At 40.3% G+C, this 14,124-nt stretch overlaps 2 protein-coding genes across 2 annotated transcripts in view; one reads left to right on the top strand and one right to left on the bottom strand.

Moving 5' to 3' along the window:
- Positions 1-3,508, bottom strand: part of LOC117988700 (uncharacterized) — a 35,925-nt gene extending 32,417 nt beyond the window's left edge. The window contains exon 1 of the mRNA XM_069503694.1: positions 3,372-3,508. Within this exon, the coding sequence (XP_069359795.1) occupies positions 3,372-3,408 (37 nt within the window). The 5' untranslated portion in view covers positions 3,409-3,508. The remainder of the gene's footprint in view (positions 1-3,371) is intronic.
- Positions 3,509-3,570: 62 nt separating this feature from the next.
- LOC117988698 (ras-related protein M-Ras-like) lies at positions 3,571-12,866 on the top strand. Its single transcript, XM_034975866.2, has 5 exons — positions 3,571-3,684; positions 4,830-4,983; positions 5,400-5,553; positions 6,490-6,652; positions 7,204-12,866. Exons 1-5 carry the CDS (start codon positions 3,646-3,648, stop codon positions 7,288-7,290), a joined length of 597 nt encoding a protein of 198 aa, XP_034831757.1. The 5' UTR covers positions 3,571-3,645; the 3' UTR covers positions 7,291-12,866.
- The last annotated feature ends 1,258 nt before the right edge of the window (positions 12,867-14,124 follow it).

Raw genomic sequence — 14,124 nt, 5'->3', positions numbered from 1 at the left:
CCCAAAGTGAGAACATGCTGTGTTGTGGTGTTGTACAACACAACGCAGTCTGGCGACCAATCCTCGAACCAACCAACCCCCAATGAAAGCGCGCCTAGAGCATCGCAGCGCGCAAGAACTCCTATTTGTAACTCTATGGTCACGATAATTACAGTTTGGATATCTTCTATATGATAGAATGTATATAAAGTAATTTATTTGACCATTTTTATACGCAAAAGTTCGTAGATACAGTATAAGTACCTACGTAAACTATTGCTAGATATTGCAATATCTCAGGTAGCGAAGAAGAAAAGATTCAATATCTCTAAATATATAAAAGGAAAAGGTGACTGACTGACTGACTGACTGACTGATCTATCAACGCACAGGTCAAACTACTGGACGGACGGACGGCACGCAGATAGCTATTATGACGTAGGCATCCGCTAAGAAAGGATTTTTGAAAATTCAACCCCTAAGCGGGTGAAATAGGGGTTTGAAATTTTTATAGTCCACGCGGACGAAGTCGCGAGCATAAGCTAGTAATACATACAAATCTTTTAACTCATGTTTTTTTTAAATAAAAATAGCAAGCAAACGAGCAGGCGTATCACCTGATGTTAAGTGATTACCGTCGCCCATGAACATTTGCAGCACCAGAGGAATCATCAGGAACTTGTTCATATGAACTTGAACTTGTGATATTACCGATGATTACTACCTAATATGATACCACAAAAAAACGTGAAAAAATAAATTAAAAAATCTTATAATTTTGTAAAAGTTTAAATAAAACCTAATAAAATCTTATCTAGAAAATCGGACCCAAATAACACAAATAGATAAGATTGATGAAAAAACACAAACAGAAACAAAATACTTCTCAAAAGCTCAAATGGTTACTTGTGGAGTGCCCCAAGGAAGTGTGTTAGGGCCACTTCTTTTTCTTATATATATAAATGATCTGCCACAAGCAACAAGCTATCCTATGGTGCTTTTCGCAGATGATTGTACTGTGATTTATACAAGCAGTGATATGAAAGAACAAGAGAATGCAATAAATAATAGTCTAACAGACATAGTGAAATGGTTAGTTGAGAATACTCTCACGCTAAACTTTAATAAAACAAAGATTATGAATTTTCAGAACATACGAAGCAAAATCAGCTATGATATAAACGTTAACTATTTAGGCAAAAGAATTGACGAAACACATGAGACAAAATTTTTAGGCTTGTTTATTGACGAAAACTTTACATGGAAAAACCACGCTGATCATGTTTGCTCAAAATTAAATCAATTATCTTATGCATTGTACATGTTGTCGAAGAAAGCTGATGAAAAAACATTATTGGTGGCATACCATGCACAGGTAGCTTCAATTCTTCGCTATGGCATAATCTTCTGGGGAAACACAAGTGAGATCAATCACGTATTTATTGCCCAAAAAAGGTGCATAAGAGCGATATGTAAGATAAAAAAAAGGGATAGTTGCAAGCCTTACTTTAAAAAACTCAATGTTCTCACTGTATCATCGCTATATATATTCGAACTAGCTCTATTTTTAAGAAATAACGAAAATTTGTTTGTTCGAATTAACCGAGAACGCTGTAAAGACAGATTTCGGTTTCCCACTCACAAAACCTCATTCCTTAACAAAAGTGTTTGTGTCATGGCGGTAAAGATATATAATAAGATACCAGGGATAAGGAAATGTAATAATATAAATAAATTTAAGAATAAATTGCATGATTTTTTAATAGACAAGACATTATATAACATTAACGAATTTTTTTCAACTTAGACATTTTTAAATTTTGAATTTTAACATAGACAAAGACAACGTGTGTCAAATTACTTATAGTTATTGTTTTACTAGGTTTACTAATTGTTTTGCATGCCTAATATTTAAGGCGAAACATTTCTACTGGACAATTTTATGTAATAACATTAATCTGCTGTTTTCCGTTTGTGGGGATGAAAATAAATACTGACAGGATTTGCAATGATTTATTGTATCTTATTATAGATATTTTGGGAGCGGAAATGTTTCAACAGATTAGATAAATAATAATGATATAATATTAGGTATTTCAGTCGGATATCAGATGTTATCGGTTGCTATCAATATTAATAAATCTGGGTCGGACATAATGTTGAAACTTGTAACACTTCAGGATGGGTAGGGTATGGAGGGTATGGAATATGAAAGTCGCAGTTCTATCAAGTGCTTGCTTACGGTAAGTTCAATTTAACCGAATTTATCTAAACTAATATTATAAAGAGGTAGTTTGTAATTTGGTTTTTAGGAAGTAAGTTCGGAAACTAGCACAGACCTATAGGTATACATGTAGCTAAGTACTATTTATAACTCTGTGATTCCGATTTCTCATAGATTCAGTGATCTGATCAATTGATAATTCGAAAAGCATCTACCTGTATCAACTACCAACAAGTTTGTTTGATGTTGTGCACTCGACCGTATCGAGCATGAGGAATATTACAACTACCAATGCAATGCAACACATCAATCGCTAGGATTGACCGTCGCTCGGTTAGCACTCTGTAGCAATCATTTTAAAAGCATATAGTGGTGGTTAAACACAGAACGACAGAAAGTGTTTAATTTGTGAAAAAGTTCATACCTACTTAGTCTATTTGCAAACTTATTATGAAACTGTGTAGAAAAGGTAGGTATAGTCCGGCGTCCGCGATAGCTCGAGGTAGGTATGAGGCGGGGGGACGCCCCGCAGGCCGCACGTCACCTGCGCTCGCCCGCACCGGGTTAGCGCGGGGGCTGTACGGGTGGCGTTCCCTCCCCGTCCCCCGATTGCTATTTCAATTTTTAACCTGTCGCGTAGGTGCATACCGAACTACTTAACTAGTTAATAATTATTATGTAAGTACAAAAACAAAAGTTAATTGTGTAACTAGTTAATCTTAATTATATTTAACAAAACGCCTGTAATTTTACACATAAGACGTTTCAATAAAGGTTTGCTATTGAACATTGCAGTGTGTTTACTACTCGGTAGTTACATACAATACAGGCTACGAGCGGCCGCGGTATAAAAAAGAAAGAAAACTAATAGGATTCAGGTTCATTCCAGGCCATATCTCAGGTCAAAATAAGGATTTTATTAGTATAAATAATAAAATAACTTGCATTTTTACACTCATAATAATTTTTGATTTCTTCTCTCAAACTTTTTAAATTTTTGAACGAATTCTTTATCCATGTGTGACGCAGCTGACATTGACAGTGATTTATCTGTCAAAGTCAACTTCAAAAAAACCTAAAGTAAATTCTCTAAAATAGAAAAACGAAATAAGAAAAATAGGCCGCCTTCCTATATTTTTAAAGTGATAAATACACAAAAATTACTTACTTTCATAAAGTTCCGACCAATCCGTCCATTGTGTCATAGCGTAATCCGTCCGAGTTCCACACAAAACACACAAAGTGATGAGGTGAGCCTAAAATTGCGTAGGTATTCCGACAATCGCGAATTGTGAAGGACTAAGGATGGACTAAGGCGTAGGAGTACCGAAGTTGAACTGATGGGGAAAACTATATTGTCTAATGTTGCAGATAATAAGTGCTCATGAGCGCCGCTCACTCGATTTCGATAGCAGAGGAACCCAAATCAAATAACTGTAAATATGACTCGCCCGGGACCGCCGAGCGAAAATCTTCCCACAGTAAGTTCCTTTATCTTATCGTTATTCAAAATTAATAATAGACGTTCTATAACCGAGTCACTTTTGTTATTTTATTGAGTTCAAATTAGGAAAACATTTTTAGCATAAGTCATACAAGTGTAACATTTCCATGTTATCGCTTCTGATTTAATTGTATGCACAAATAAATTATTTAAGTACCTAGTTATAGCAAGCAAGTGAATATAAATTGTGTTACTTTTCAGCATTGATTTGCTTTGTGCCATGGTGTCTATATTCAGAGACTGTGACGCTGTATGTGCTTTGCTTATATTTATCCTACTTTGTAGTCTATGTATAGAAAAACATTATAATTTTGCATGTTAGAGATACAAACTAATGCCCAAGACTCGTTTGTGGATTTAGTTGTATCAATATCCTGTGGGAACTTTTTGAATTCACAAGATATGTAATGCAAGCTCTCTGTTAGCTAAATGTTAAATTGGTTTGTGAAAAGGTAGACAAACGACGTTCGACGACCTCCCTGGCGCAGTGGTAAGCGCTGTGGTCTTATTAGTGGGAGGTCCCGGGTACGATTCCTGGCAGGGATTTGGAATTTTATAATTTCTAAATTTCTGGTCTGGTCTGGTGGGAGGCCTCGGCCGTGGCTAGTTACCACCCTACCGGCAAAGCTGTGCTGCCAAGCGATTTAGCGTTCCGGTACGATGCCGTGTAGAAACCAAAGGTGTATGGGTTTAGTAAAAACTGCCATACTCCTTCTAGGTTAGCCCGCTCCCACCTTAGACTGCATCGTCACTTACCATCAGGTGAGATTGCAGTCAAGGGCTAACTTGTATCTGAATAAAAAAAAAACCAGCCTTTCACATTGTCAATATTAGTAATTATGGATGTTGTTGTATTACTTACTCATTAGCCACTTAGTTTGCCGTATTGTTAGTGTGTTAATAAATCTGCATAGTAAGTTGGTTCTGGAACAACCGCTTGGTTGTTCTTATTGTAGTATGATTGTCTTTGGTCAGAAAGTAGTACCCATTAATATGTTCTTGGCCAACTGTATGGTCCATGTTTTCACCCCATACATAACATATAGTTAGTGCAGTTAGTGAATAGCTGAAATTAAAACATGCTAGAATGAAGGTCTTAATGATGTGATGTGGAACTTCCAGGTGAAACTGGTAGTGGTGGGGGACGGTGGTGTGGGCAAGAGTGCCATCACCATACAGTTCTTCCAGAAGCTGTTTGTGACGGACTATGACCCCACCATTGAGGACTCCTACATACAGCACACAGAGGTGGACGGACAGTGGTGCATACTGGATGGTCAGTATATCACTTTGCTTGTTATCTATGCAAGGGCCAATGCAGCCAACCTGCTAATGGCGCCCGCAGGGGAGAGGAGCTGGTGGGGAGTTGAGGGAGGGAGTGTACTCCCTTCAAGCCAAATTCCTCAATTCCTAATAGTTTTTCAAGATATTAATGTTTTTATTGAAATTTGAACTGAAGTTAATTGAAAGGGGGAGCTGGAAGAGAAGATGAGAGGGGGGAGGGGTTTGGAACACTGAGGAAATCTGCATGCCTTAGAGTTCTTCATGTTTTCAAAGGTGTTTTAAGTCTGCACTTGGCCAGTGTGAAAGACTATAAAACCCCTTCCCAAACCTTTCTCAGTCTGAAATGAGATCCGTGTTCAGTAGGGAGCCGGCGATGGGTTGATCATGATGATGCACTATTGGTTCCAGTGCTGGACACGGCGGGGCAGGAGGAGTTCAGCGCGATGCGCGAGCAGTACATGCGCAAGGGGGACGGGTTCCTGTTGGTGTACTCCGTGACCGACAAGCAGAGCTTCGAGAACATTCGCCACTTCCACACGCAGATCCTGCGCGTCAAGGATCGGTGAGTGCTAATTGGCTCCAGTGCTGGACACGGCGGGGCAGGAGGAGTTCAGCGCGATGCGCGAGCAGTACATGCGCAAGGGGGACGGGTTCCTGTTGGTGTACTCCGTGACCGACAAGCAGAGCTTCGAGAACATTCGCCACTTCCACACGCAGATCCTGCGCGTCAAGGATCGGTGAGTGCTAATTGGCTCCAGTGCTGGACACGACGGGGCAGGAGGAGTTCAGCGCGATGCGCGAGCAGTACATGCGCAAGGGCGACGGGTTCTTGTTGGTGTACTCCGTGACCGACAAGCAGAGCTTCGAGAACATTCGCCACTTCCACACGCAGATCCTGCGCGTCAAGGATCGGTGAGTGCTAATTGGCTCCAGTGCTGGACACGACGGGGCAGGAGGAGTTCAGCGCGATGCGCGAGCAGTACATGCGCAAGGGCGACGGGTTCTTGTTGGTGTACTCCGTGACCGACAAGCAGAGCTTCGAGAACATTCGCCACTTCCACACGCAGATCCTGCGCGTCAAGGATCGGTGAGTGCTAATTGGCTCCAGTGCTGGACACGACGGGGCAGGAGGAGTTCAGCGCGATGCGCGAGCAGTACATGCGCAAGGGGGACGGGTTCCTGTTGGTGTACTCCGTGACCGACAAGCAGAGCTTCGAGAACATTCGCCACTTCCACACTCAGATCCTGCGCGTCAAGGATCGGTGAGTGCTAATTGGCTCCAGTGCTGGACACGACGAGGCGCAGGCGGGACACGGGATTTTAAATACATAAATCCACGCGTACGAAGTCGCGGGCCTAGTCTCTTATACTGTTAAATATTTGCTGGCAAACTTAAGAATTGTGACGATGAGCTTCATTTGCCTTTGAAAGAAAGAGTAAGTGTGAATGCTGAAAGAAAGAATGAACACAGAGTTGAGGGTCAGTTGAATGTTTGCAGGGAGACGTACCCCATGCTGGTGGCGGCGAACAAGGTGGACCTGGTGCACCTGCGCGTGGTGAGCGAGGACGCGGGCCGCGAGCTGGCGCGTCAGCTGAACGCGCCCTACATCGAGACCAGCGCCAAGGAGCCGCCTCTCAACATCGACGCGGCCTTCCATGAGGTATGCACCTTCATTTTTAATATCGTCATCGAAAGACGTCCAACGCTGGACATAGGTCTATTGAAAGGACTTCCACACGCCACATTCTTGCGCCGCCGCCGTGTCTGTGTGAGGTCTGCAAACGCTGCGCATTACGGTGCAAGGTGTGTGGTAATGCAGGCCCAAATAAGACAAGACTGTTGCTTCAGTGCGTGCTTTAATAATAATCCCTTAATTCTACCGTGCGTTACATTATAAGTGCTTGTATTGTGCAAGTGGTTTGGGTCACACATTACAGGTGGCCATTCCTGCACCCCAACATCTATGGGGTTTTCAACTATGTGCCCTGCCCATTGCCACTTCAGCTTGGCAACCCGTCGAGCTATGTTGGTTACTCTGGTTCGCCCTCCGGATCTCCTCAATTCTGATTGAGATTGTTTTAAAGTATAATTTTGTTTGTATAACCTGACGCGACCTTGAAGTTTCTACCCGTCCCAAAATGATGTCTCCCTAAAGATCTGAATCTCTAAAGATGTTTTCACTTGAAAGAATATATATTTTCTTTTCTGTAGCTGGTCCGCATCATCCGCAACCACCCGCAGCAAGAGGAGAAGCAGCGGCGACGCAGGAAGTTCTTCTCCAAGTGCACCCTGCTCTGAGTCTCGGCCCGCAGCAGCACTGCACTCCGCACGTGACGCGACGTGTCACGAACACCGTTCGGCTATGTTTGTGTGAGTGTACACGCACACGTACATATTGTTATAAAGTGTACAGTAATTGTACAGTGTGCGTGGCAGTGTGTACTGAGACGCACACAAATGCGTTAACGCTTGTTGGTACACTCACTACTACAGACAAGGCTGAGCGGTCATCGTGAGATAGAACTTCTATACCATATATTTTCGGTCGGTTTGATTAATGGAATATAGAAAGAAAGAAAGAAAAAACGTTGGTTTTGTAAGTTGTGTTACACATCACGTTATACCTGAAGCAGGATACTCAGCCAGCCGTGTAGCGTGTAACGTATCTGAGTGAGTGGGTAGGCACGAGCCCGTGGTCCGTGGAGTTGATACAGTATCAGATACGTCACATGTTACACGGCTAGTGCGTACCCTGCTTTAGGGTTGGTCGTCCCGGCGCTTCGTCCACTTGAGCGATAAAGCCAGAATGCCTCAAGCAGAAGAAGTGTCATGTGTGGCACGACCCGAAAAAAGGTTCCAGTTCAGCATAATGCTGTATGCCTTGTACATGCACTGCACAAAAACATAAAACCAGGTGTTTCCAGTTAAGTATGTAAAGTACCACCACTTTTATAAGTAACGCCGATGTACCTGCGCAGAAATCTTAATCTTGATTGGCGCGTAAAAATCTCAGCCAATCATAGGGCGCGTTGTTGCCTTTACGCCGTGTTTTGTACGCGCTAATTACGAGCGAGATGGCACGGGGCTCTGTTGTTGTTGTGTTTAAGATCTTAACGTCAAGCAATAAGGTCTGTATTTCATTGGTGTACATTTCGGTTTACTAACAAATTTTGCCGATGCGACTTGTAAGAGTGGTATGTAGTTCTGTAAAATGATAGGAATATGAATTATCTTTCCGAAGCACTAACAGCACGAGTACTTTAAACCACAGGAAATGACATAGGACGTTTGTGCACTCATCCGTATTCGGTTCGTATCCGTGGTTCTTCGAAACCGGCCGTTATACAAATACGTACATTCGATTCGTATTTTTTTCACGGATCTGTCGAATCAGGATGAGCGCACAAACGCCCTTATTCTGATGAAGAATCAATTATATTTATCTCTACTTTTGCTTCTTCTTTTACACTTCACAAAAAAAAAAACATTTCACAAAATTATGAATTACAAAAAAACCCGGTCAAGTGCGGGTTGTATTCGCATACGAAGGGTTCCCTACCATCGTGCAAGATATAACTACGTATTTTTTTACCAACTACCTACAAATAATTTTATAATCGCAATAAACCTAAAAATTGACTTACCTATCACAAATTCAGTTTTCAGATTTTTCCCTAATTACCAGCTATATATAATTATGTTAAAGACATTGCTACCTTCTAAATTTTATGATTCTAGAATCTAGATTACAGACAGACAGACAGACAACGAAGTGATAGGGATGCTTTTTGCTTTTTGTGGTATGGAACTCTGAAAATGATATAACCATTTCCAGTACCAAAGAAGTATTTTAAACATATACCTAATATGTAATTGATCTCAAAAAAAAAATTGAATACCCCTAAATATTTATAGTGAGATATGACTATGAGTAACTTATAGTATATAGTACGCGAGTATATTTAAGGGTTTTCACTGTCATAGCCCGCGTTATCCCGCACCGGGTTGGCGAGGGGGCTGTGCGGGTGTGCGGGGCGTCTCGACTGTCATCTCCACCTGTCGCGTACTATACTTTGTGCGGACTAGAAGAAATAACTAAAATTACTAAAAATGCCCTCGACTCTAAGCCAAATGTAAACCAAAGATAAAACTAACGATGTAGACTAGTCTGTAGGTTTAGTACGAGTTTGCATATCTCGACAACGTTGATAGAGCTCGAGTACTGAAACACTATAACGTCGATGTAAAAGATGAAGTGAAAATAGGGTAGAATTGAACGTACAACTTTAAAACAAGTATTTTTACAATAGTACTATAATGTTATAGTTTTTCGATACTCGAAATCTATCAACGTTGGCGAGTTATGCAAACTTGTACTAAGGGTACTGATTACATATTGATTCGACCATAACAAGCCTTACAAAGATAACCAAATAAGATAATAAGTCTAAGCCAAGTAAATATAAGGTATTAATTTAAGACCAACAATAAGATGTTCAAATTCGATAACAACTAAAAACTTTTGGCCTTACCACAACCATAAACAAGCGTTTTAGCGTTGTCACTGAACGCGTGTTTACTTTACATCTGATAGATTTTCCGTACGAAAACTGTCAAAACGTTGATTTGAATTTAATCATCAGTTGAACAATTGTTTTATTTTTTATGGTAAAACGGTTAGGTTTTCCATTGGGCAAACTACAGAATACGATGTTTATTTCGAGTTTGCACATCTCATTCTCGACTCCGATAGATTTGGATATGCTCCAATGTCAAAGCAAAACGAACCACAGTCAACTTATTTTAAGGCTTGAGTTTGTAAACAACTGCAGCGAGCGCCTCAATCCAAAACTTCGCAAAAGGAAAATCAGTTCTGAGCTTTAGGTCCATTTAATGTTTTGCTTTTGATACTCGAAGTCTACCAACGTTTATGAGTTGTGCCAACTTGTACTAGGGATATAAGTATGCTTATTGAAACGTTGCACAAATACCAAAAGATTTTATAATGTTTACATTAATTATTTTTCCAAAACCTAGTTTTTTAGTGAGTGTTTTGAGATTTGTGTAAAAATATAGATGCTCGCTCGAAGGCGAATATGGACAGGGGTTATCATTTGAGAAGCTGGCAAACAAAACGGCTAATTTCACGAAACCAAATTTTATAAGTAAGAGTAAACTGAATTAAAACTGTTAATTTTTTTGTACCGTTTTGATTGAAATCACGAGCTTTGGACTCCGTTTTAGCATCGTTTTGTTTGGAAACGAGATCAAGTTTTTATTCAGTGGGCCAAAAATGTCTAGGTTAAAGAAAAAAATTATGTTGATCAGAAGTGTAACTATACCGTTTTATTCGCCAGCTTAATTATACATATATATTTTAATGTCATGACACGGTGTCAGAGGATCCAGCTGGAATTTTATAATTAAATTGTAAAATTCATCAAAAATAAATCGATCGGAAATGGAACTAAAAATTAAAAAAACTTCAATTTTTTGTTCAATATACTGTTGTTTATTTTCTTTAATGTTGTGTCATTGTTTGTTATAAGTCCCGCAAATTGATATTGTGCTGGAACCATGTTTCATTAACATCGAAATGACGTCATTTGACTATATTTAAGTAAAAAATATACCATCAGCTCGAAACTTAAGTCTAGTGCTGACGTCACTAAAATGGCGGCCACGCGTATTAGCAATTTGCGGGACGTATACATAACAATATAACATTAATGTAAAAAAAATGTTTTTCTGGCGCTACAAAAATAAATATTATGTTGTAAGTTTGTATCGAGCTTTCGTATTATTTATTTATGAATGTACTAAGTTTTTTAATAAGTTATATTTAAAGTTTAAGAGAGCACAATAAGAATGTGTATAAATATATCGCTGTATGTTTTCATATTGTAACGAAACAGTCGCTGGATCCAGTGAGCTTTTGTAATATTGCCAGTATTTATCGTGGTATGTGTCACTATGGTGCGTATTTGCTCTATGGGTGAGATCTATAGAGCGCACTCGGACTTAGCTTAGACTTAAGACAGAGTTAAAACGAGACAGAGCTATATCTCTCATAGGAATCTGTCTCGTTTTAACTCAATCTTAAGTCTAAGCAAAGTCAAAGTGCGCTGTATAGATCTCAGCCTATGTCAACTGTCATGTGAAATGAACTTACCATATTAAATCATACTTTTGCCATACAGAGCAAATATTATGTCGAGTCCTCACGCATTATATCTATTTAAATTATACTAGCTGACTCACCCCGACCTCGCTCGAGTGGAGTTTTTGAAAATCGGTCAGGGGTGAAATTTCCAAAAAAGCCTGAAACACGTATTTTTAAATTTTGAACCGAAAGCATAAATACCAATTTTGATGAATATAATATGGACTTACCCACAACCTCTCTTCTGCTTTTGAACCCCTTGAGGGTTGCTTTCCCCTGCGATTTAAGTTGTGCGTTGATAGATCAGTCAGTCAGTCTTTTTTTTAGATTATTATGTGGTTAATAACATAATTGCAGCAGCAATACAGCGCTGGATTATTGAATGGACTGGAGTAGAGTTGGGGTAATGTGTACCGGCCGAAACCGGACTAAAGGCCTGCACACACGAGGGACAGTCCTCGCGGTATTTTTGTCCGTCAAAATCGCTTACAACTGCATCGAATAACGCACAAGAGGGACCTAAAGTATTCCCTAGAAATCGTTCCCCTAATAACCTATAGAGTTAGACCTGACCGCACATACCTAAGTACAGGGGAGTCCTCAAAAAATAGAACTAAAAAGCTTCCGAGACGGTCAAGCGGCTTGACGTCAAGCACGTAGGATTGTTTTACTTTTTTTTCCCTACCATAAGCATTGTTATCTATGAAGGCACAGCTCAAACTACTGGACGGATCGGGCTGGCATGCAGATAGCTATTATGACGTAGACGTCCGCTACGAAAGGATTTTTGAAAACTCAACCCCTACGGGGATAAAACAGGAGTTTGAAGTTTGTGTAGTCCATGCGGATGAAGTCGCGAGCATAAGCTAGTTTAGATTAAAATAATAAGCTGTTTCATACAACAATTTTAGCTGGTCTAAAATTTCAAACAGTAATATAATGATTGTTGATGTTTTTCTGTTAAATCTGTGCTCCTCGCGGCAGACTTGATGCGAGCAGTACGATGTCGCGACGTGACAGGAATAGTTTGTACATCAAGGCTACTCGCACTTTGGATGCGTTTTGTACGAACACGCACGACCGTCCCAGTAGGGAGGACAGCACAGACGGACAGTCATATATGCAGGAGGTCCTGGGCTCGGTTATAGGTACAGTTCGCGCTTCCATCTTGGATTGCATCATCACTTACCAGCAGGTGAGATCGCAGTCAAGGGCCAACTTGACATGGAATAAAAAAATACGACTAATTCGCACCAAGTCTGCGCGCTCTCATTGTAGGTATAGTACCCGGCAGAAAATACTGTAGGTACATCAACATTCAGAAAGAGATCGCGGTTTCGTAGAGCGTTGTCTCTGTCGAAAACGTCACATAGGTATAGAGACAACGCTCTACAAAGCCGAAATCTCATTTTAAAGGTCGATGTACAATATTTATTGCCGGCTACTGTACTCGGAAGGTCGGAATTGATCGTGCGTGTTCGCACGAGTCGAAATCGTACGACAACGCATCCAAAGTGCGACTCCTACACTTTGGTCCAAAGCTTTCGGCGTACATTCGCCACGTCTTGCCTGGCGGCGGCTTTTGTGGCCCAATGTGTACGGGAGCCATACTAATGCAAGTACCGCATAAACCCCATGTAGCCATATAAGGTTGATATATAAATGTTATATGTAACTAAGTGTAACTATGTAATTAAATGTTAACTTTATACCCAAGTGTTTTAAACTACATTTTCCCACGTTACAAGAAAACTCATGAATAATAACGGTAAACCTACATGTCCTCTCAGACATGTAGGTTTCCTCACAATGTTTTCCTTCACTCTGAAATCCGTACTTGAACAGCGTGGTGGACTATGGCCAACCAACCCCGTCTCATTTTTTGAGGTCTGGAGGATGACGTGTTAATAGTGAGCCGGCGATGAGAGATAATTGATGAACCTATTTAGATATTACAAATTTTAAAATTGCCGGAAATCAAACCCGGGACCTCCCATTCATATGACCACAACACTCACCACTGCGACATCAGGCCTCGTAAGCCAAAAAACTTGATTTTTTGCACACATGAATCTAGTCCTTCTTTGTGAGGTAGTTTAGGTACGTATGTTTTCTAGTTTTAATATGTTTGAACAAAAAAAATAAAAAAAAATGTTTAACGAACGTCAATGTAGGTATTTACCTAATTAAGGAAAAATTAAGGTTTTTTGCGTGGAAAAGGAAGTCGGAATATTTATCACTTGTTTACAATACAAGTCGCGTCGCAAAAAATCGTAAATTACACTAATACGTAATACTCAACTAATTAGTAATTAGTAATAGGGCACCAGGAATCAGGATACAGAAACACCCAAACGATGTCCCTACGAGTGTCACCGCAAGCGAAGTGTATTGTTGCTAGTTGATGCCCGTGACTTCGTTTTTATAAATCCCGTGGGAACTCTTTGATTTTCCGGGATAAAAAGTTGCCTATGTCAATTTCCAGGATGCAAGCTACCCGTGTACCAAATCCATACTAATTTTATAAATGCGATAGCCGAATGGCAAAAACGGAACCCTTATAGATTCGTCATTCTGTCTGTCTGTGTAGTTTGCGTGAGAGACACTTCCAAAGTCGTAAAATGTGTCTCCCCCCCCGCCCCCCCCCCCTTGTAACTTCTAAAATAAGAGAAAACTAAAAAAAATATATGATGTACATTACATGCAAACTTCCAACGAAAATTAGTTTGAACGAGATCTAGTAAGTAGTTTTTGATTTATCGTTGCAAAATGTCGATAAAATACGATTGTAGTACCACAGCCTTGAATATTTCGCTAAACTGTGGTACTACGGAACCCTCAGTGCGCGAGTCTGATCGGTTTTTCGCTGTAGGTACGGAAGCATGTACAGTACGCCGCCGAAAGTGATGAACATCGATCAGCCTTTAGAATGAAATTTCAGGTTTATAGAGCGTTGTCTCTGTGAGTTC

The sequence above is a fragment of the Maniola hyperantus genome, chromosome 15 (assembly GCF_902806685.2).
Source record: "Maniola hyperantus chromosome 15, iAphHyp1.2, whole genome shotgun sequence".
NCBI lineage: Eukaryota > Metazoa > Arthropoda > Insecta > Lepidoptera > Nymphalidae > Maniola > Maniola hyperantus.
The sequence above is the reverse complement of the archived record's forward strand: the minus strand, read 5'-3'. Positions and strand labels throughout refer to the sequence as shown.